Source organism: Schistocerca nitens, chromosome 6, assembly GCF_023898315.1.
Source record: "Schistocerca nitens isolate TAMUIC-IGC-003100 chromosome 6, iqSchNite1.1, whole genome shotgun sequence".
Classification (NCBI taxonomy): domain Eukaryota; kingdom Metazoa; phylum Arthropoda; class Insecta; order Orthoptera; family Acrididae; genus Schistocerca; species Schistocerca nitens.
The window spans coordinates 369,559,414-369,583,924 of NC_064619.1; the positions used below are offsets into that span (position 1 = coordinate 369,559,414).

A 24,511-nucleotide genomic window follows, 5' to 3' on the forward strand; every position below is an offset into this window, starting at 1 on the left:
ACACACTGATCTGTGGGGGCATTTCTTTGGCTGTTACCCTATTGTTTTGTGGTGTCCAACAGATAATTGTTCTCTCTCTCTCTCTCTCTCTCTCTCTCTCTCTCTCTCTCTCTCTCTCTCTCTCTCTCCCCCCTCCCCCTCCCCCCTCTAACTTTGTGTGCACCCTACACACAGCCAGTCACCTGGATAGGGGCCTCTTGTGTGTTCCTGTTTGTTGTTTTATTTAAGCAAGATTATGTAATGTTTTGAACATGTTAGTCACATTTGTCCAATTACGTTAGTAAGGGTGCTGATGACCTCTTAGTTGAGCTCCAATAAACCACACTCTCTGGCAAAGCATTTGGAAAAAAAAAGAAAAAAAATTACATAGTTTTCTTTCTGATATACCTAATTGTTATGGCTGGTACTTCCTCTGAAACAAAAATCCCCATATTATCCAAGCAAAAACAAAACCAAGAGCAAAACAACTCCACTTTTTTTACAATATTAGCACAAATAGGTGTTCTAATACATCCAATGACAAACATTCCTGTCCTGTAAAAAGAGAGGTCTTCTCTATGTCATCGGGGCTGTAGCTAACAGCACTAGCAACTTACCAAGGCACTCACAAAGGGGAGATATGTCAGACTTTCCTTTGGTGACAAGTTATATATTGTTGGGAGGCAAAATCCCATTACTGTCACATTTAAGTGAACAGTAATACCCATTCTCAGCTTTTGGAGATCCCTTATCCTCACAAGAGGTGCCTCTGTTAACTTGGTATGAGAGGTACCTGACCTTCTGTATCAATCGTCCCAAATCTCTGTCTCTTTCCCATTCGAAGGAGGGAACAAATGTTCTGAAAACTGGGAATTCCTTTCTTTCTGCTTTCAGATGTGTGTATCAACAGTACTAGAATTACAGTACCGGCCAGCCATTCCATGTCTTTGTAATGGTAGTTTTCTCAAGTGAATTCTCCTTTAATACAAGTTAAATATTGTCGTCATTAAAAGAGACGTATACATTAACAACTTGGTCTTGCTAGTCCAAGCACCGTTGATATAGTTTTCTTCAACGCAGCATATTTTGACTGAATGTAATCTACTTTCGCATATGTTTGCTGAAATTCATTAAACAGTATGTTGCCGAGGATACATACATAATGGAGTACCTTCTTTCTTTGTGACTGATTCGTAAACAATATACAGCAAGAAATATTGTTAGTATCCGTCTGTTCAGATACAAAATTATTTTTGTGCTCTTTATGACCATTTCATGAAGTAAAAGTCCAGGGGGTTAATATCATTATAGAATCATATTACAACAGAAGTTAGAATTTTGAAAGTAAGACTCTTCCCTATACAAGAGCTTTATTTGTAGCCTCTCATGTTTGAGCTAGTTGAGCATTTGTGTGACACTTTCAAATTAACGTGTAGCTTAATGTGCTGCTCTTCTTTGAATCTTCTTTTATTCTTCTGTTAATCCAAGTTGGTAAAGATCTCAGACTGATGCGAAATCTGAAGAACTGGTTCGACAGTGTTTTTGTAAGCAACTGCCTTTAATGGTAAATTACTCTTGCCTTAGGCTGACTTCAGTGGCCAGAGACAGTGGTCATGTTTTTGTGAGTTGTGCTTGTGTGTGTGTGTTTTGTACTTTGGAAGAGTCCTTTTGCCCAAGAGCTCTAATGTAGAGCAGTGTCTAACATTATCTGTGTTTATTGTGGAAAATAAGTGTAGTTAGCACATACAAAAGCTCTTTTTTCACGTTAACATTCTTCAGGTGCCCAAGGGTAATATTCCGTGCACTGTGGCCATTTCTCTGTCAGTCTTGCAGAGAAACAACCATTGCATAATGTGTGTTCAGTGCCTCCTTCTTTAGATTGCACATCTGAAGCACTGCCCTAGTTAAATTGTATCAGACTACAGATGACTGGAAGATTGTTTTCTGAGTTTTCCTCTTTCTCTTTTTCAAGAACAAAACTTTCATTTCTCTTTCCTTTGATTGTACTACACCTTTCATCTTTTTGAATTGTTTCAAATGCTCTCTCTGTGGAGACAACATTAGCTATTTAACAGGTTCAGAATGTGCCGATTTTACTAGGTCATGTCACTCTTGATGTGGCTTTCTGACTTTCTGAGATTGCTGGATACCAATTGGACACACATTTACTCTGTGCTTTGTATCTTGTGTGTCAAACTCCTGGTGTGTGGCAAAGTCGTTGTCTCTAAGTGTATGTCTGTTACATGGACAGAGTCCATTTTTCGGAGGCTGTTTATATCATTTTACATTGTTACTGCCCTCAGGCAGGCCGCCTGAAACAATCTTGTAATCAAAAAGGAGGTTGCTACTTGACCTTGGTTATTTAGCCACCAGATATCTGTTTCTTGGGGATAACGCATTTTAAAAGGTCCCATGAATTCCACACTCTCAGGCCATGTTTTATGCGTGGAATGGGGTGATGAACAGATGATGTGGACACAGTTTTGTCCTTCCTTGTATATCACACAAATGTGACATGATGCCCATAAAGTATTAGCACAACAGGATTATCTCTAGATAGCTTCACAAATTCCACAGAAACCACTTAGTAAAAATATATAAGTCTGAATCTAGCTACTATAGTGGCAAGTTAAGTTATCCTAATATGAAATACCATGTACTACTGTGCGATATTGTCACATATTAGGATACTTGGAGTGTCACACATTAGGAACAAGCCATCTTACGGTAAAAAAAGAAGCCTCACAGCTACACTGCATTGTTTAAAGGATAATTCATTATAGTGACTGAAAGAGTACTCTGTGAAGAATATAATTATATGAATATTGTTGCGACAGCTACTCAGTTTCAGATACATACACCCAAAAAACTTAAAATTTGACAGTTTCGGAGTCAAGGAGTCTCGAAAATATCCAGCTTTGTAATGGTCTTACTGTCATTGGTCTTCTCCTCAGGTGTGAGAGAACTACGTTTTAATACTTCCGAACAGAGCTGAGCACTTCCTTTAGTCAGAATCTAGCTTTCTCACATTAGCGAACTCTGCCATAGTATGCACCTTTCCTCCATATTCAAAATCATTTTCATTTATGATAGTATCTTTTGGGTTAACCAAAGCAATGTCAAATCAGAACATAAATAGTCATTTTCTCAAATTAAATTCTAATGGAAGTAAGACAGATAGTTGTGCATTTGGTCATATGGCATTTGTAGTTTCAGACTTGGAAGGTCATGAAATATCAGTCCTGATTGTCTCTTTTGGAACATTATACACGTCCAACTGGATTTTGGTAAATATTTTATGACGTAATTTAAATGTCTTAGATTAATTATGTGGAATAGTCTAACTTATTTTTCCCCAGGATATTTGTAATTTGACTTTGGGATCCATATTTATCAGCTTCATAGTTAAATATTTATCCTCTCTCACTCTGTTTCGTCTTCATGATGTGTCAGCTAAGTGTGCTTTCCTGCTACTTCGGTGAATAGTTTCGTGCATACAGAAAAAACTTTCACTTTGGCAACTTAATTTGGACATGATTAATTTCAAAATAATGAATTTTAGTGTTCCCAAATAAAGGGCAAAAGGATTGTTGTTGAGCTTGGCTCTTACATTTGAATGCATAATTTGACAAAAACTATATCATTGCCTGTTTCATTTGTGCCAAGTAATTGAGTAATTATTTGATTAGTTACTCTCTCTCCTGCATTTGGAACATGAGCTTCGTGAAAGATAAAATCTTGCTAGAAGTCTGATAAATAAAAATTTGCTTAATCCGCAGAATAGTAATATTCTCTCACTGCTATAAAATGAATGCCCCTAAAATAACATAGGTGAACTTTTTTTCAGAATTTTGAGACTTTAATGCAATTTTTTTGGCTCAAACTACAATAATTCTCTTAGACATTGCAAGTAATCTGCAGCAGGGTTGTACTCATAAAGACAACAGAAGCTACCACAGAAAGGCCATTGTCACATATTGTGATGGAGGCATGAAGTAATAGTGGCCAGATGGCGGAACCACACTCTGGTTCAGCTAATGATGAGCTGGCACTTTGATTGAGAGCTGCTTGCACAGCGACACTAACACCTCCTTCGGACAGCAACTAGCGCTGCCGTTCTGGTCACTAGATATTTCATTATTGCTGTCGATGTCTTTTACTTTTGTGTATAATGTTTAATTGGTATTAATTTTCAATGCAGTATATAATAAGTCTCACTAGTATGATAATATGTTACTGCTATAACTCATCGTGGGCATTAACAGAGCAAAAATATTGCCTTAAATGTTGACATGGCTGCATATGTTGAGAATGTTTATTGTGGGACTTTTTCTGTGCAAACAATTTTGTTTTGTTGACTGACAGAGAAGAGGAGGAGACGCTGGTGGTGAAGGAAATGATGTGCCATGCTTCTACGATATTCGCAAGGAGTCACAGAGCATATGGGGAAAAATATTTTAATGGGTGGAAATCCACAACTGAGGATCATATTCATAGAATAAAAATCGGGTTCAGTTGCCAGTAATTTTCCTAATTTATTCCATGGCCAGTTTCAAAGTACAGCTTCCTCTTCAGGTGTCATTAAATAATTATGGGAACACAAACATGTGGTGGTTGGGTCAGTCAGTCATGGGGGATCACACCCACTTCAAACATATCCACGGGTGTGTAGGACCAGCAACAACAGTGCCTGTCTGGTCATGCTGCCCAGGTGGGAACTCTCATTGCTGGTCCTGCACTCCCATGTGTGTGCTTGATGTAGGTGTGTCCCCCATGACTGGCTGACCCAATAACCATACATTTGTGTTCTCACAATTACTTAATGACACCTGAAGAAGAAGCTTTACTTTGCAATTATCCATGTAATAGATCAAGAACATTACTGGCAAACTGAAGCAGATTTTTATTCTAAAAATATATGGGGAAAATTGTTCACTGAGTGAGCATTAAAGCTAGTGCAAAAGAGCAAGGGAAGATTAGAGATCTGCTGAGGCCAACCAAAGATGCCATTGATATGCTGCACAAGCTAAGAGTTTATAAGTCAGCTTGTATGCAGGCTAGTTTACGTTGTGGAGACGTGGCAACCTATATGGTTAAAGGACACCAGAGTGACACATAACATGGAGAACATTATAAATCAAACTTGGCAGAATACCAAAATTAATGTTGTAAACATGTACAGTTTAAAGAGTGCTTGCAAGGCAGCCATTTACCTTCAAAAGGAATTGTGGAAGGCAATCAAAATAGTCAAGTGGTCCACCAAATGAAGCACGATGATGGCTAAAAAATTCCATTGTCTTGTATGCCAACAGAATCTGGCATATGGACACACTGCACTTTTGAGGTTGCCTCATCATGCTTCGCTGCCAACTCTTCTACAGAAAGGACTCAGTGTATTGACTCATCCTAACTGCCACTGGACATGCGAGAGCAGCTTCACTTCTTATAAACAGCAACCACTGATTTGTCGTTGAGGGCCAATAAAATTTCACCCTAAGTGGAGAATATCAGCTCCTGTCCTCTCCACACCTGACATCCAATTATATAACAAATATTACTGAAACCCCTTTTAAGAATTGTAGGGCTTGGAGTGAAATGTTAAATTGGACTGAAAAGTAGCATTGCTTCATAGTATTACATATTCTACTGAAGGCTACTTCCAGTAGTGGTCAAAATGTTTGTTCATCATTTTACGATGTGTGACACAACCCAGAAGAATTTTATGGTTCTTGAGTCTGCCCCTGAAAGCCTACTAATTTATGCAGTCCAAATTATTTGATTGCTTGTGATGGTGAAAACACAACAGTTTTTGTATACATGCAGTTAAAAGTTAAAGCAATGCCTGTGGTTCAAAAATAATTTGAAACAGTAAATTGCTGAAATATTCAGTGAAGTATTATTTTTTTGTTCACCTGTATAACAAGAAATTTGTGTTTACATTAACTTTCTCCCCATCAGTCTTAGTAATTGGAACTTTTGTGTAATTACTGTGTATAATATAAAGAAAATTATATTAAATTATGGGGAAATAGAATTTTATTTGGAAATAAATAATATATATTTTAAAGTCCAGTTTGGAATATACACACTTACGCATAGAAAAATGCACTGCACCCGAGCGTTCTGTACCAAAAGTCATATGTGATGAAGAGAGGAAAACTGAGGGAAGGAACAGTGTGAACAACTTTTAAAATTGGAGAGAGGAAGGTTAAGCTTTAACACACCACCAACACTGAATTTGTTGTAGGTGGAACTCAAGCTTCGAATGTACAGTATGGGGAAGTAACCAGCCAGTTCCTTTTTAAAGCAACCATCGTAGCATCATCATAATACCATTTGGATTTAAAGAAACAATGGAATGACCAAATGTGAAAGACCAGATGGGGATTTAAATTCTGCTTCTCGTGAGTAACCTAGGGCAGTCGATGCTGAGGGGGGTGTGTGTGTGTGTGTGTGTGTGTGTGTGTGTGTGTGTAGCAGTTTAAGATTATGCTTACATTGTAATGTTAGCATATTCTTTAATCTCTCTTTAAAATTGTGTCAAGTTATACCCAAGACCTTCCTAAACCAGAAGCTTGTATGGTTTTTGTAGGTTTGGTTTATACTGATGGGGAAAAAGAGAGCATTTTCTAAATAGGCCTAATCCTCTTTTGTCTGTTGCCAATTCAGAAGTGTTTTTCCTGACTGCATCAGGCTGTCTATGTTGTACTCTGTTTAGTCTTTGACCACTGCTCACTGCAGTGGAACATCAGTTCAGTGTTTTGTTTACATTTTGCCCATTGTAGTGATTTGAAGGAGTTGCTTGACTTCGAGAAGTGTTTCTTATTGTTTTTATGGTTATATTTTATCCGTGTGGATAGTTAGAGCAGAGTACTATGGAGAAGTAGTAATAATTGACAAGAAATGAGAAAAGCTCTGTGAACCACCTTTCTTCACAGGATTGCTGTAAAATAGGACCCCTCTCATTATCCCTGTCCAAAGGGCCCCGATAATTGGTGTAAATATCAGTGATGTACATAGAGACAACCATACCCTACCGATGTCAATAGCATATTTATAAAACATGTCAGTAGAGAGTTGTTAGCATAAGCTTTAAAGTCCCAACAAAAGTTTCAATAACTATGTGTTGGGAACACTTGCCTAAAACTTCCCTAAAACTGAGGTCATGGCCACAGTGCTGTGTTTCAGTGGTGTGTCAGTTGGCAGGCAGAAAGTTTTCTAGTTACATGATCGTAGAACCTGGGGTGAACATGAAAAATGTGCTTCTGTCAGTTGACGAGTTGAGGGTGTGGAGGCTGAGAAAAATATCCTGCAAAAGACAAAAGTCCGGAATTCAAGACGGTGTCCAGGCAAAAGATGAACCATACAGAAATCCACAGTGATTACAGCTATGGTCATGGCAAGTTTCAGCTTTGAATGTAGGTTGAGTAGATAGTATCTCTAGATGCATTTTCCCAAAAGTACGAAAATTTTAGCTTTGGGCACAATTTTCTCTGAAACTAGTACATCCATGTCAGTGAAACTTTGTACAGAAATTAATTACCACTTTCATTGACATAAACTAGAATTATGGCAGTCAAATAAAAGGTGTGACAGATATTTAGTAGATTTTTAACGCCAATTTTTTATGTTGCATACTTTCCTGTCCATTTCTACTATGGTGATGATGATGTCAAATAAATACACGTTGAGGGAAATTTGTCAGCTTATACATGCTTCAAATTTATTTTGAGTTGGAGGAAAAAAAGAAAAAGAAATGTGCACCATTGTAGTGTGGTCAACCATAGGAAATACTCAGCCATAGGAAAACACTAATGACTGGTCCTTTAATGCTGTTGCTGTTTACATGCATGCGTGCAAGCAGTGAATTTTATTTTTTTTTTTTTTAAGCAGATAATATTGTCAGTCACTTTCAGTTATTAAGAAGGAAAACCTTTAGATAACTTGGAGAAGAGACTATGTAATGCTGCAGTTTAAAGAAAAATTGTTCTGAATTTACTTCTTTGTATTCCTGGCAGTTTGTTAAACATTACAACTTATTTATATTTTGATTTGGGCTATTGGATTTTTATCATAATAGTTAATAACGTTATCCTCTGTGGTAATACTGCAGTAATATTAATCATTGTGTGTCTTTGAGGGGGGCTGGGGCACACAGACCTTTTTCTGTTATTTGTAAATATTTCTTTCATTTTTTCAGACAGTGAAACCACATGTTCCACTAATCAAATTCCGCAAGGGGGGTAAGGTTCAAGGTAAGTTATCATCTGCATCAGAGTATAAAGTACTCTTTATTGTGAAGTATAGTTGCAGTTATTGTTGTAAAATGCCCCTCCTACTCTCTCTCTTCCAAGTGTATTCCTGAGTTCATGCATTAGTTGGCATTCATCACACTTTGGGACTGAGGGCAGAGAATTTTTAGGAGAGGTATTAGGTAGTAATGCTGCAACAATCATGAAATAATGACTGTTAGTTTTTACTAGTAAACTCCCATTTCCTTAAGGAATCGAACTCCCACTGTTTCTAAGGATAATACTTTTCTTACTGTGTTAAACCTTTAACATAAGATTGTACCTTTCAATCAGTAGATTAAGAGAGTATTTTAAATGTTTAAATTTGGTCAGTAATTATATGAAATATAGAAAATAATTCTTTTTGCCTCTGGAAGCCATTACGTAGGCACTCTGCAATTGGGATTATGAACTATGAACTAGGATGACTCTTCAGTGATATAGATTAACCTTGTAAAGCTCCAATAATGACTTTTGTCTTAGTTTAGATTAATTTTGTAACTGTCAGACTTGAGTAGGGGAGCTTTACATAGAGGACATGCTTTGTTACAAAATAAATCTGACCATGAGCCTAACGCAAAGAAGTGTATGTTATAGTTCTCAGATATTAGTTATTCACTTGAAAAATGAAAAGCGTCACTTTGAAACAATAACAGTACAAATCAGATAATTTTTTATTGCCTCTTTAGCATGTAACACTCTTCTCTAACAATGCCTGGACATATCCAGTCTTGTATTAGAGGTTATGCTAGTTCATATGCACACTGAAATAACCACTGCTGTGTTGTGTTTCCGCACTCTTTAAATAGATAATCACTGATCATAGAAGCATTTTCATTTACATTCTATCATCGATATGTTCCTCCATGACAATTGCTGATACACAAACACAACACAGCTTCTACCGTAAATCTTGTAACTAATCCTGCACCCTTCTCACATAACTTAATTGCGCTCACTTTTCTCCTGTGAACCAATGTAACACTTTCAACTCTTAATTATAGTTTCTAGCAATTTATTCACACTGTTTACCCCATTGCTGCTGCCTTTGACCATTGTGTGTGGAAGCCCAGCAGCAGTTCTTTTTCGTACACCAAGACGGCATGTGATCACTATCACTGGGGCATTTTTGCCACATTAATCAAAACTATGCTCTCACGATGGAAAAGATGCACTCAGCTTCAGAAGTTCCAGAAGCCAGCAATAAGTAAGGAGTACAGTGTCGATACATTAAAACATCTAGTGTGTCTATCGACCTGCCAGCGCGACACACAAACATACACACAAAATTCAAGCTTTCGCAACAAACTGTTGCCTCATCAGGAAAGAGGGAAGGAGAGGGAAAGACGAAAGGATGTGGGTTTTAAGGGAGAGGGTAAGGAGTCATTCCAATCCCGGGAGCGGAAAGACTTACCTTAGGGGGGAAAAAGGACAGGTATACACTCGCACACACACACACACATATCCATCCACACATATACGGACACAAGCAGACATATTTAAAGACAAAGAGTTTGGGCAGAGATGTCAGTCGAGACAGAAGTGCAGAGGCAAAGATGTTGAATGACAGGTGAGGTATGAGTGGCGGCAACTTGAAATTAGGGGAGATTGAGGCCTGGTGGATAACGGGAAGAGAGGATATATTGAAGAGCAAGTTCCCATCTCCGGAGTTCGGATAGGTTGGTGTTAGTGGGAAGTATCCAGATAACCCGGACAGTGTAGCACTGTGCCAAGATGTGCTGGCCGTGCACCACGGCATGTTTAGCCACAGGGTGATCCTCATTACCAACAAACACTGTCTGCCTGTGTCCATTCATGCGAATGGACAGTTTGTTGCTGGTCATTCCCACATAGAATGCGTCACAGTGTAGGCAGGTCAGTTGGTAGATCAAGTGGGTGCTTTCACACATGGCTCTGCCTTTGATCGTGTACACCTTCCGGGTTACAGGACTGGAGTAGGTGGTGGTGGGAGGGTGCATGGGACAGGTTTTACACCGGGGGCGGTTACAAGGGTAGGAGCCAGAGGGTAGGGAAGGTGGTTTGGGGATTTCATAGGGATGAACTAAGAGGTTACGAAGGTTAGGTGGACGGCGGAAAGACACTCTTGGTGGAGTGGGGAGGATTTCATGAAGGATGGATCTCATTTCAGGGCAGGATTTGAGGAAGTCGTATCCCTGCTGGAGAGCCACATTCAGAGTCTGATCCAGTCCCGGAAAGTATCCTGTCACAAGTGGGGCACTTCTGTGGTTCTTCTGTGGGAGGTTCTGGGTTTGAGAGGATGAGGAAGTGGCTCTGGTTATATGCTTCTCTACCAGGTCGGGAGGGTAGTTGCGGGATGCGAAAGCTGTTGTCAGGTTGTTGGTGTAATGCTTCAGGGATTCCGGACTGGTGCAGATTCGTTTGCCACGAAGACCTAGGCTGTAGGGAAGGGACCGTTTGATGTGGAATGGGTGGCAGCTGTCGTAATGGAGGTACTGTTGCTTGTTGGTGGGTTTGATGTGGACGGACGTGTGAAGATGGCCATTGGACAGGTGGAGGTCAACATCAAGGAAAGTGGCATGGGATTTGGAGTAGGACCAGGTGAATCTGATGGAACCAAAGGAGTTGAGGTTGGAGAAGAAATTCTGGAGTTGTTCTTCACTGTGAGTCCAGATCATGAAGATGTCATCAATAAATCTGTACCAAACTTTGGGTTGGCACGCCTGGGTAACCAAGAAGGCTTCCTCTAAGCGACCCATGAATAGGTTGGCATACGAAGGGGCCATCCTGGTACCCATGGCTGTTCCCTTTAATTGTTGGTATGTCTGGTCTTCAAAAGTGAAGAAGTTGTGGGTCAGGATGAAGCTGGCTAAGGTAATGAGGAAAGAGGTTTTAGGTAGGGTGGCAGGTGATCGGCGTGAAAGGAAGTGCTCCATTGCAGCGAGGCCCTGGACATGCGGGATATTTGTGTATAAGGAAGTGGCATCAATGGTTACAAGGATTTACACCCAGAAACCTTCCTCTGCACTTCTGCCTCGACTGACATCTCTGCCCAAACTCTTTGTCTTTAAATATGTCTGCTTGTGTCTGTATATGTGTGGATGGATATATGTGTGTGTGCGAGTGTATACCCGTCCTTTTTCCCCCTAAGGTAAGTCTTTCCGCTCCCGGGATTGGAATGACTCCTTACCCTCTCCCTTAAAACCCACATCCTTTCGTCTTTCCCTCTCCTTCCCTCTTTCCTGATGAGGCAACAGTTTGTTGCGAAAGCTTGAATTCTGTGTGTATGTTTGTGTTTGTTTGTGTGTCTGTCGACCTGCCAGCACTTTCATTTGGTAAGTCACATCATCTTTGTTTTAGATATATTTTTCCCACGTGGAATGTTTCCCTCTATTTTTTTTATATAATAGAAGGAAACATTCCACGTGTCTGCTTGTGTCTGTATATGTGTGGATGGATATGTGTGTGTGCGCGAGTGTATACCCGTCCTTTTTTCCCCCTAAGGTAAGTCTTACCGCTCCCGGGATTGGAATGACTCCTTACCCTCTCCCTTAAAACCCACATCCTTTCGTCTTTCCCTCTCCTTCCCTCTTTCCTGATGAGGCAACAGTTTGTTGCGAAAGCTTGAATTTTGTGTGTATGTTTGTGTTTGTTTGTGTGTCTATCGACGTGCCAGCGCTTTCGTTTGGTAAGTCACATCTTTGTTTTATATATATATAATGGGTCCTTGTAGTAACTCTTGTTGTCCAGTTTCATTGGGAGTACTTGAAAAACTATCAACACTCTTGTAAACTGGCATTCTACTCCTTCTTCTGTAAATCCTCCTCCGGAACGGCATGGCTGTGTGTATCGTGCGGCTGCCTCGAGTTGAATGAGCATGCAGCTGCCTCAGCAGCGGATGCTGACACTGATAAGAATGGGCGCGGGAGGAAACAGCGCGCCAGTAAACCGCAATGGCGGACCGGAAAGACCATTTTCCAGCAGACCGCGCTTAGTTAGAACTATAGCGCGGTCCTCCGAGCTCTGGCGGCAGCCAGGCGAACCTCGTTCAAGGTCACCCGCCTTACGTAGCTGCTGCATGTAAATCTACACAGCCACACATTTAATTTTTCATTTGCATTGATTCTCCTCCTATTCCTTGTATACAGTGAAAATGGTTTGTCTGTGGTAACAATACACGTTCCATAATTCCTGTTTGGAATAACACCAACTGCAAATGTACGAAAACATATTATGTCCCTTTCATTATAAGACTCCAATCCTCCAAGTGCAGACTCGCCTCCTCGAAGTATTGCAACTGTTAACCAGGAATTTCCACTAACTACCTCTGTAGTAGTACAAGAAAATTGAATCTTGCAACCGACGAAGGTAATGGGTCCTTGTAGTAACTCTTGTTGTCCAGTTTCATTAGGAGTAATTGAAAAACTATCAACACTCTTGAAAACTGGCATTCTACTCCTTCTTCTGTAAATCCTCCTCCGGAACGGCATGGCTGTGTGTATCGTGCGGCTGCCTCGAGTTGAATGAGCATGCAGCTGCCTCAGCAGCGGATGCTGACACTGATAAGAATGGGCGCGGGAGGAAATAGCACGCCAGTAAACCGCAATGGCGGACCGGAAACTATCAACAGCCATTTACAGAGTGCCCCAGAGAGCATCCCAGAGTGCCCCAGTGAGCTAAAACACCAAAAAGAATTGCTTCTCGGCTTTTGGCAAGATCAGTGTGTAGAAGTCTGTATGAGATAAAAAAGTAATAAACAAATATAACCCACCCACCTCCCCAGGAGTCGTAACTCCTGCAGAAATAGGACAACATATCATAATAATCATTATTAATCAATAACAACGCTGCATGGCTGTGTAAAACATGCAGTTGCCTCATGTTAATGAAATGCAACAGCTTTGTTATATAGCAGCAGTACAAGTCCGTCTAACAATCTCTTTAAGCCTGCATGTACTGATAAGAGTCGCGCCATGTGTCACACTTCCTGCAAATAATTAGAAGCTTGCTGGGCGCGGCAGGAAATAGAGCGACGATAAACCGCAATGGCGGACCGGAAAGACCATTTTCCAGCGGACCGCGCTTAGTTAGAACTATAGCGCGGTCCTGCGAGCTCTAGCGGCAGCCAGGCGAACCTCGTTCAAGGTCACCCGCCTTACACAGCTGCAGCGGCTAGATGAGCACAGCCATTTTATAAAGGATGGGTAACCTAATTTTTTTACACTTTTTGGTTCAAAAATAGTTTTTGCCTAATAATTCAAGAAGTACAAGTGGTACCATGGAAACTGTTGTGACTCGCCGATCTTTCAAAGTGCCGCCACGCAGTTCCGCGCATCCTCTACATGCGGCGCTGTCTCGTACTCTTGCGGATTTATGGACACCTCTGTAGGATTAATGGTTTCAGCTCCTTCCAGCACTACTTCAGTTATTAGTCGAGTCCATGCCACCTCGTGTTGTGGCACTTTTTCATGCTCTTGGGGCCCTAAACAATATTAGGCAGGTGTACCAGTTTCTTTCGCTCTTCAGTGTAGTAGAAAAAGTTGATTCTGTTTTGATAGGCAAGGATGTCGTATTTATGCCGCACCCAATAATGTGGTTGCTTGTGCATCAAAATCAAATGGAATGTACTGACTAGACCAACTATACGATTGGAATTTTGAAGCAAAATCAATATTGCACTCAAATAGTTCAGACTTTTGATATAAAAGACTCATCTGCTTTGTGAAGCTATATATGCACTACACAAAGGTCTCTATAGTGGCATTTCATATGAGAGAGCAGTTAATACTCCATGTGCAATTCACTTAGAGGGCAAATACAAAGACTTCCTTTAAATTCTAGCTCTAGAGCCACAAATTATTCAAGCTAGTACATTCAGATTTGTGGGGGGACTGATGCAAACTAGGTCAGCTGGAGAGGCCAGATACTTTTCTGTAACAGAGCAGGCAGCACACAAAACAAAACATCAAAAGCGAAACACAGACTTTCCAGTGAATGTTTAACCCAAGAAAGTTCACTTTTGTACATTTACACTAAATAAGCACAATATCTAATTCGATCGAAAAAACAATCATGCCAGTCATCATAAACGCCATCCGAGGCTTAGCGGATGCACTTTTGAACAGAGTCTTGGCACATTCTGTAGCGAGCGAGATAAAATACGTACAATGAACAGCTATTGGATAACCACCCAAGTGAAGACATGCCGATCTTTATGTAGTCTTGGTGCTGACAGCAAATGGAACACCTGCATTAGAGTGCTTCAATATCTGCAGCAGTGCATGCATAGTACCCTTCTTTACTACAAAATTATTTGTATTATTATTAGTTAAAGACTAACAACTTTCTCAGTTTTTTTGAGGAAAACTTTACTCTGTTTATGCTTGGAAAATCTCAGCTTTATAACTCTTAAATTATGACTTCCAGAATTTTTCAAACAGAACCAGGGGTACGTTTTGACTAGAAGTGTCCCTTTTCTGACATCTGTACCCTGGTTAAATTACAGTATCTTCTCGAAAACTCGTTCAGGTCCATCATTAAATTTATTAAATATAGTGCTGTTATTTTAGCATTGTATATTAATTATGAAGGATGGGTAACCTAATTTTTTTACACTTTTTGGTTCAAAAATAGTTTTTGCCTAATAATTCAAGAAGTACAAGTGGTACCATGGAAACTGTTGTGACTCGCCGATCTTTCAAAGTGCTGCCGCGCAGTTACGCGCGTCCTCTACATGCGGCGCTGTCTGCGAGCCATGCAGCAGAAGCGCCACCTAAGCAGCCAGCCATCCAGCGGCTGCTAGACTTGGACTTAGTTATGATTTGACTGTTAAAGTGTACACACGTCTTACTCTGTTTACTTGATCTGTGACTTTCATGTATTGCGTCTTCCTTGAAATATATTTGTTCAACTTGAAGTTATAACAGAAACATCTTTGGAATGCTTTATATGAAATTGGACCTAAATCTCGAAGTACAACTTTATATCATTCAATAACATACACTTTTGAAATTTTTTAAAAATTGAGTTTTTTGGAAACTACCTAGCTGACAGTGTAGAGACTCAAAACATTTTACATTGACCTAGTTTTACATAATATGCCCAAAACTTGTAACACTAATTAAACATTTAATTTCACTCTATATTATTGCACAATTCTTTATCTGTCTGAAATGGCAAGATTTGGACGCTGGAAGCTTGATGTTGGCCGAGTGATGGGGATAAACCTTTCTGTCAATCACCATTGTAGACATACAGATATATCATGCCCTATTTTAGACTGATTTCTATTTAATCGTCCTTTTACATTCAGATAAAATCAGCTTTGGATTTAAAATGGTTTACTTTATTTCAGTCAATGTACCTGACAGAAAAGAAACAAACATTGCACATGTATGGCTTAGATACTCACTTATTACTTTACACACTATAGGCACTTTGGTGAGCATATTGTTGATTACTTACTCACTAATTGCTTTCGGTAGAGAGACAAGTCACATTGGCGAGCATTCTTCTCCCACTCTATTATTTTACAATGGAACGGGGAGGAGTGACTCTGGCTAGTGCCCTTCTAGTTGCTTTCTGCATGTAGCTTGCAGGCTGTAAATACACGATGCTTCCATATCCCTGAGATACAGATTACACAGCCTCAGCTTTTGTTCTTGTACTATCTTAAGGGAGGAAAAAACAAATACCTTCTGTCCCTCCTTATTGGCTTAACTATAATAGAAGTCTACAAAAAATTTTTTGATTAAAGATTATTATCTTTCCACAAAACTGTTATTTACAGAACATCATTCTCAAAGTCTGCGATATCAACATCTTCGTCATCTGAGATTTCTTTTTGGACCTGTTTCACAAACTTCACTCTTTACAGAACCCTTTTAATTACCTCTAATATGTCCAAATTGATATTTTACTTTGTTGTATATCAGCTAGTTTGCATCATGTTATTATTAGAATAGTTTTTTTGTTTTCTTGTGAAGTTGAGTAACGTCAGTGAGCTTTTATTTTTCATGACTCAAATTAGAATATGGACTAGTTTACTAACGGAAGTTTGTCGGACGTGGGTAAAATTGATTGGTTTGTTGTATGGTAATTTTTGTTGAAAGTTTTTGCTATTTTTAAATACCACTGTCTTTTACAAGAGCCTGAAGATTATTTGTGTGAACAGCCAGAAAGCGATGGAGAAAGTGTTACTAATAATTTACAGTGCACAAGTCCACAACTCAGCTCACCGAAACTGAAATAAAATGTTCTAACAATCTATTAATAATTCAGAAAAATGGAAATGAGCATACGGCATTGTGGGCCGGGAGTTCCACATTAGAGGAAGTTCGGCTGACAAGGGCAAGTACTTACTACATTCAACACCACATTGGGCGACTTGCACGTCAGAGATGCGGGTGAAATGATGGTGAGAACAACACAACACCCAGTCCCTGAGCGGAGTAGGACCAGGTGAATCTGATGGAATTCACCTGGTCCTACTCCAAATCCCATGCCACTTTACTTGATGTTGACCTCCATCTGTCCAATGGCCAGCTTCACACATCCGTCCACATCAAACCCACCAACAAGCAACAGTACCTCCATTATGACAGCTGCCACCCATTCCGTATCAAACGGTCCCTTCCCTACTGCTTAGGTCTTCGTGGCAAACGAATCTGCTCCTGTCCTGAATCCCTGTACCATTACACCAATAACCTGAAAACAGCTTTCGCATCCCGCAACTACCCTCCCGACCTGGTACAGAAGCAAATAACCAGAGCCACTTCCTGATCCCCTCAAACCCAGAACCTCCCACAGAAGAACCCCAAAAGTGCTCCACTTGTGACAGGATACTTTCCGGGACTGGATCAGACTATGAATGTGGCTCTCCAGCAGGGATACGACTTCCTCAAATCCTGCCCTGAAATGAGATCCATCCTTCGTGAAATCGTCCCCACTCCACAATGAGTGTATTTCCGCCATCCACCTAACCTTCGTAACCTCTTAGCTCATCCTTATGAAATCCCCAAACCATCTTCCCTACCCTCTGCCTCCTACCCTTGTAACTGCCCCCGGTGTAAAACCTGTCCCATGCACCCTCCCACCACCACCTACTCCAGTCCTGTAACCCGGAAGGTGTCCACGATCAAAGGCAGAGCCATGTGTGAAAGCACCCACGTGATTTACCAACTGACCTACCTACACTGTGAAGCCTTCTATGTGGGAATGACCAGCAACAAACTGTCCATTCGCATGAACGGACACAGGCAGACAGTGTTTGTTGGTAATGAGGATCACCCTGTGGCTAAACTTGCCTTGGTGCACGGCCAGCACATCTTGGCTCAGTGTTACACCGTTCGGGTTATCTGGATACTTCCCACTGACACCAACCTATCAGAACTCCGGAGATGGGAACTTGCCTTTCAATATATTCTCTCTTCCCGTTACCCACCAGGCCTCAACCTCCTCTAATTTCAAGTTTCCGCTCCTCGCACATCACTTGTCATTCAACAACATCTTTGCCTCTGTACTTCCGCCTTGACTGACATCTCTGCCCAACCTCTTTGCCCTTACATATGTCTGCCTGTGTCTGTATATGTGCGGATGGATATGTGTGTGTGTGCGCGCAAGTGTATACCTGTCCTTTTTTCCCCCTAAGGTAGGTCTTTCCGCTCCTGGGATTGGAATGACTCCTTACCCTCTCCCTTAAAACCCACATCCTTTCGTCTTTCCCTCTCCTTCCTTCCTTTCCTGATGAAGCAACCTTGCATTGCGAAAGCTTGAAATTTGTGTGTTTTTTATTGTGTCTCTCTACCAGCGCTTTCTCGTTTGGTAAGTCACAGCACCTTTATATCCCGTGTGGAATGTTTCTTTCTATTGTATTTATAAATTTGTAAATACTTTGACATGTCCTATATCCTCGTAAAAAGAGATCTACGGATGAATAAAGCTGCTGCTGCTACTACTACTACTACTACTACTACTACTAGATACATTGCTGCCATATTAGGATTGTATCTTAACTATAAAGGTTAGTTAACCTACCTTTTATTACACTTTTTGGTGCAAAAATCAGATTTTACCTAGTATTTCAAAAAGTACAAGAAGTAGCTTCATGAAAAACTCTACAGAATCTTTTTATGTAAAACTAACTTAAATCACAAAGTATAAGTTTTTACCTCTGATATTACTTGTTTTCGAAATTTTGGAAAAGGTGGAATATGTGGAAACAAACTAATGAATCATGCTGGGGCTCAAACCATTTAACATTGACGTAGTTTTACATAATCTGACCAAGTCTTTTAACAATATTTGCGCTGTTGGCTTGACCTTTGCAGAGTGATGGGGGAACCTCTCTCTCACTCCCCACTGTAGACATACAAGTACAGCACTTGTGACACCACACCACATCTTCGACATCTCAGGATATTTGGAGACAAGGCATGTGCCCACATTCAGAGTGCCAACCGACAAAAATGATACTGAGTGTATCTTGGTAGAATACTGTGCAGAATCAAAAGTATACATGCTTTTTGAACCTAATCACCAGAGGATCATAAAAATGTGGGACGTTATTTTTAATGAAAATGTGAGGTGACAATTGAATTGTTTAGCATACTTCTAAGGTGATACAGGTCCAGTCCCCACTGACCTACAGTGAAATAAAGCTCCCCAAGAGATACTGCAAAATTTAAAAGAAACCAGGGCACGCAACGTATAAGATCTTATTAAGTGGAATTTAATAGGGGGCAGCCCAATTAAACATGAAACTATGGGTACCACACCTCCCATGGACGTAATAATAGAGTGAGCCAATGAGCTACAAATGCAAACTGATGGCCATTACAACTATTTGGTTTATTCGAATAAGCAATCAAACTAAATTATTTACCCACTGAATGTAGTATATAAACACCAGTGGAAAAATGCTTCTATTGGAGCACAAAAAATGTGAATGTGTTCCTGTTTATTTAAAAGAATCTGTCTTAAAATGGGGTACCAGCTGCCTCATTCTACCTTCCTCAACAACGTGAAAAATTTTCCCAAAACTCTTGGCCTGCGAAAATATTCACTCTTTTTTAACATGTGACTCAAGTGAAACTCCCACAAGCTCTCCTAATTGTAACTCCCTCACCCATTGTTGTAAGTTACTCATACTCATCCACTCCCAGTTTGCCCTTACTCACTCTTTCAGCCCATATCATTGTCATTATTTCTTTGCGTCTCTCTGTCATTGTCTTCTGTGTCACAGCCACAAACCCCTTTGTTCTGTCCTACTACTACAGTCTCCTCTCGCTGTCACTGTCTCTCCCTTGTTCTCTCTTACTGCTAATATCTCATTTCTTCCTTCCTATTGGTGCTGTCTCTTTTTGCTGTCACTATCTCTCTCTCTTCCTCATTGTTGTCAAAATATACTCTCTCTCATTGTCACTGGCTCTCATTCACTCATTTTCTCTTTCTCTTTATTCCTACCCCCCTGGCATTGTCTCCTTATCTCCTTTCCAGCACTGTTCTGTCACTGTCAGCTATGTTCCACTGCCACTGTGTCCCCCTCTTTTTCTCACCCTATCATTATCTCCTTCACTCTTTCTATAACACAACTGTCCACTATCTTGCAATATTTATAACTTTTCTGTCTCTTTGCCACTGCCACTGTCTTCTCCTCTTTCAACATAAAAAGTGCGAATATATTCACATGCCAAAATTTTTGGGAAAAATTAGGAAGGTGCTCAGGAAGGTGACATGAGACACCTGGTACCCTATCTTTCAGTCAGTCTCCTAAATAAACAGGAACATATTTACATTTTTTGTGCTCAGTTGGGAGTATTTTTCCACTGGTTTGCTTCTTTTCCCTGCGGCAGCAGGATGTGTAATGCATATCAAAAGAGATGTAATGGTCAGTGAAATGTAGATAGTTTACTTATGTGAAATTGAAATAATGCAAAACTAATTTAGCACCTCACACCATATCTTGTGTACAAAATCATTTTCCTTATGTATGCTTCAGTTTTACAGCATGGGGTTCCCAGATGATATCGGAAACACTTTACAGCATATTTTTCAGTGTTACACCACTTTATAAACCAGGTTTTCACTTCACATCAGATTTTAATGCATATTTCATGTATACAAGTGAGATAACTTGGAATCACTGTATCCCAGAAATGGATAAAGATATGAAGAAAATTTTCAAGATCGGGATCTTAGGAATACATCATAAACATTACAGCCTTTTGCTGTGCATAGCTATCTGAGAATCTGCGACAGAGTTTTGGTACAAAACAAATATACATTTTTTTCATTGTTTCTCAACAACAGATAAATGGGGAGATAACTCTTATAGATACCTGAAGAATATGTCATTAAAATTTGAGCAATTGCTGCATTTATTTATTATTTAGATTTTGCCTCATACTGGTATTAATGTGGAAGTATGGTAACTTTGAAACTCTATATCTTGGAAACTGATAAAGATATCGAGAAAATTTTCAAGGTTGTGAGAGATCAGGATCTTAGGAATATATATAACTTTCAGCCATTTGCTGTCCACAGCCATCTTGGCATTCTCAGCTTGGTTTTGGTCTGCTGCCAGTATCTCATCTCCTACCTTTACTGTCACTTTTCAATCTGACCTAGATCTCAGGCTAAGCCACAGATTAGGCTGACAACAACCAGATTGGCTGGTTTCAGCTGACTGGTAGTTGTGTCACAAACATTTTAGTGACTTGTCAAACAGTAAAGCATTCCTCCTCTCACATCCTCTAAGTCTGCTGTGCTGCAACAGGACTACTTCATTTAGCTGATGGTCAGATTCATTAATTCAATTAAAGTCAATTGAAATGGAACACATTTTGAAGTAGTTTGTTTGTTACTGAGCAGCAGAACTATACTGTTAAGAAGCTCTTAATGATAGCTGACCTTTCTGTATTTGTCTGTTAGTTGCTAGATGCATATTATTATAAAACTCAGCTGAGAACAGTAGGCCACATGAATTCTTGATTCGGGCCACATGTTGGCCATGGGCTGTAGTTTGATGACTGCTGGCCTAAAGAGTCACTGGAAGGAGCAGTGATGCCAGACAGTGCTGAAAACTGGCTGAAAGTAATTAAAGAAGAGTTACTGAAGCTCGGAGAGAACCACATACTGGAGTTTGCTGCTTTACATTAGGCAAAAAGCCTTTAAATGCAAAATATGTTTTTAAAATTAATTAGGTTTTTAAAATTAAAGAAAGATACGAAACTTCACATTGCGTGTTATTAAGAATAACTAGTAATAAATAGTTGTGCTCAGACGCTAGGCCTGGACTTCGATGAAACTTTCCCTCCGGTTGTAATGCATAGCTGATCAAGGTATTTATTTGCTATGGGTGCTAAAAATGCTATTAATATTGACTGGATAGGTGTTGTCATGGCCTTCTTACTAGCTGTTGTATGTGAAGAGATCTAGGTGAAAGTTCCAGAAGTAGATCCACTTATGAAGACTTAATCCACTGGCAGGCAGTCGAAAGGATCGAAAAGGTACCAAGGATATGAAGCTATTGTTTTCTAAGGCTGAGGATTGCCAAATAATAGATTACTGTGATGCATATTGTCCCAGAGATTGGAAGGCAGAAAGTTGACAACTGGATGCCTGTCTAAATCTCAAGAAGCATTTGTTTCCTTTCATAGTAAGAAACAACCAGCAGTGGCCCTATCCTCAACTAAGGCAGAATACATGGCCCTGAGCTTGGCATGTCAAGAGGCCCCGACTTCAAAGGTAGTCACCCAAAGTCAGTGTGGAGCATGTACCTTCAGAGCAAATGCAGGCAGGCATGATGACATCATCTCTGGCAAAGCCTCACCATCATGTTTTGCTACAAGATTTTGAACTACAAATTTTTATTTTTTGTGGACATAACTCTAGTGGAGGTGTCAGAATTTAGACTCTATACCTCACTTATTAAATTATTGTTGGTGCTGCTATGCTGTAATATGGATGCTCAGAGTTTTTATCCCATGTAGTATATTGTTCAAGGGTTTGTGTTACAGTTTTACCACATTAAGGTCTGGGTGGTAAACTTGTTTGTTTCAATCAGTTATTGCCTATAATTACTCTGTTAGCAGAGGTAACCAGAATGCATCACAGCATTTTAGGTTTTTTATTTTCTTCATTTGACAGTTAAATTGCAGTGATTTTGAAGATTCCTATATAAAACAGATATTAATTAATGGAGAGCCTAAGCCATAAGAATTTATGGTAAATACAAGAGGTATTTTGGGTCCATATTTTCATATTGTATTTCTGTCACAGAGACCAGCACAATGCTTTCACCAGCCCAAGGGCCAACCCCTGCTGCATCTAAAGGGAAGGTACAAGCAAGACCTGTAATTGAAGATTATCAGCTGCCTGCAAAGTACCGGAGGAGGCCAATTGATGATAAAGAAATTGAATATATCAATGTGAGTTGCGTTAAATCATGCTCGGTAGACATAAGTTTGCAGTAAGTAGCTGACTTTTATGGAATTAGCTAGGGGAAAAAGGTGTAAACATATGATACTGTAGTTATTTTTCAAGCAGTTTCCAATTTGTTTAAACATCTGCACTTCTCCACCAGTGTGTTAACTGGATAGCAGTATTCTAATTGCACAGTCATTCTTGCAGTCTTCTCTTGTTCAGTGTCGGTGGCAGGTTTGTAAACTGTTAAAAGTAGTACTGATCAAATTGTTTGGGCTAAAATACACTGAAATAACAAAAGTCAAAGGAAACCTCCTAATGTCATGTCAAGCCACCTCCTACCCAGCTTAGTGCAGCACCTTAACGTGACGTGGACTCAACTTGGCATTGGATGTCCCCTACAGAAATACTGAGCCGTGCTGCCTCTATAGCTCTCCATAACTGCGAAAGTGTTGATGTTGCAGGATTTTGTGCTTGAGCTGACTTCTAGATTATGTTCTATAAGTGTTAGATGGGATTCATGTTGGACAATCTGGGTGCCCATTTCATTTGCTCGAATTGCTAGTGTTCTTCAAACCAGTCATGAAGAATTGTGACCTGCTGACATCATTGTTTGGGAACATGAAATCCATGAATGGCTGCGAATGGTCTCCTAGTAGCTGAACATAACCAGTTCCAGTCAGTCATCAGTTCAGTTGCCACAGAGGATCCAGTTCATTCCTGCAAACACAGCTGACATGATTATGGAGCCACCACAGCTTGCACAGTGTGACAACAACTTGGGTCCATAGCTTCACGGGCTCTGTGCCACACTTGAACTCTACCATCAGCTCTTACCAACTGGAATAGGGACTTACCCGGCGAGGCCATGATTTTCCCGTTGTCTAGAGTCCAACTGATATGGCGACGAGTCGAGGAGAGGTGCGGCATGAGATGTCGTGCTGTTAGCAAACGAACTTGAGTTGGTACTTTGCTGCTGTAGCCCAAATATATCGGATTTCACTGCACTGTCCTAACAAATACATTCATTGTACGTCCCACATTGATTTCAGCAGTTATTTCACGCATTGTTCTTTGGCTGTTAACACTGAAAACTCTACATAAACACTGCTGCTCTCGGTCATTAAGTGCAGGCCATTGACCACTATGTTGTCTGTGGGGAGAGATAATGCTTGAAATTTAGTATTCTCAGCACACTTTTGATACTGTTGGTGTCAGAATATGGAATTCCCTAATGATTTCTAAAAGGGAATGTCCTATGCTTCCAAAGTCTGTGACTTACAGGTAGGCGGCCATAATCATGTCGGAAACCTTTTCACAAGTCACCTGGGTACAGATGACAGCTCTGCCAATGCGCTGCCCCTTCATAACTTGTGTACATTGTACTACCCCTATCCGTATATGTGCTTATCACTATCCCATGACTTCTGTCACCTCAGCGTAATAACTGTAATACTGGTTGTTCAAAACAGTTAGTGAAACAGACATATCTACCATACAAATAATGGAAAATCCAGGATGCCATATAAATGAAGTACACAGTTACCAGCTTTGTTGTCTTTTGCAATTGCTCATATTTTCTGTAGGTTTTTAGTGTTATAATCTTGCAAAACTTGTCATTAATTTGAATCCATTTTACAGTAAATGTATGAGAGACGAATATGTGCTATTGAGCTACAACTGTGTTCATAGGAGGGGACTTCAAAAAGTAAATCACACATTATTATAGCAGGCCATGTAGGTTTCACTGAGTGCAGCACTGTGGTTCAAAGTGATACAGTACATAACACTATTGTTGGAAGGTTCTACCAGTTGTTCAGTTTCTTGATTATATAGAA

The 24,511-nt window shown here is 40.1% G+C and overlaps 1 protein-coding gene across 1 annotated transcript in view; it reads left to right on the forward strand.

The window, feature by feature from the left end:
- LOC126263204 (alpha-ketoglutarate dehydrogenase component 4) overlaps nucleotides 1-24,511 on the forward strand; it is a 47,174-nt gene that overhangs the window by 5,579 nt on the left and 17,084 nt on the right. The window contains exons 2-3 of the mRNA XM_049960271.1: nucleotides 8,180-8,234; nucleotides 22,530-22,678. Of these exons, the coding sequence (XP_049816228.1) occupies nucleotides 8,180-8,234; nucleotides 22,530-22,678 (204 nt within the window). The remainder of the gene's footprint in view (nucleotides 1-8,179; nucleotides 8,235-22,529; nucleotides 22,679-24,511) is intronic.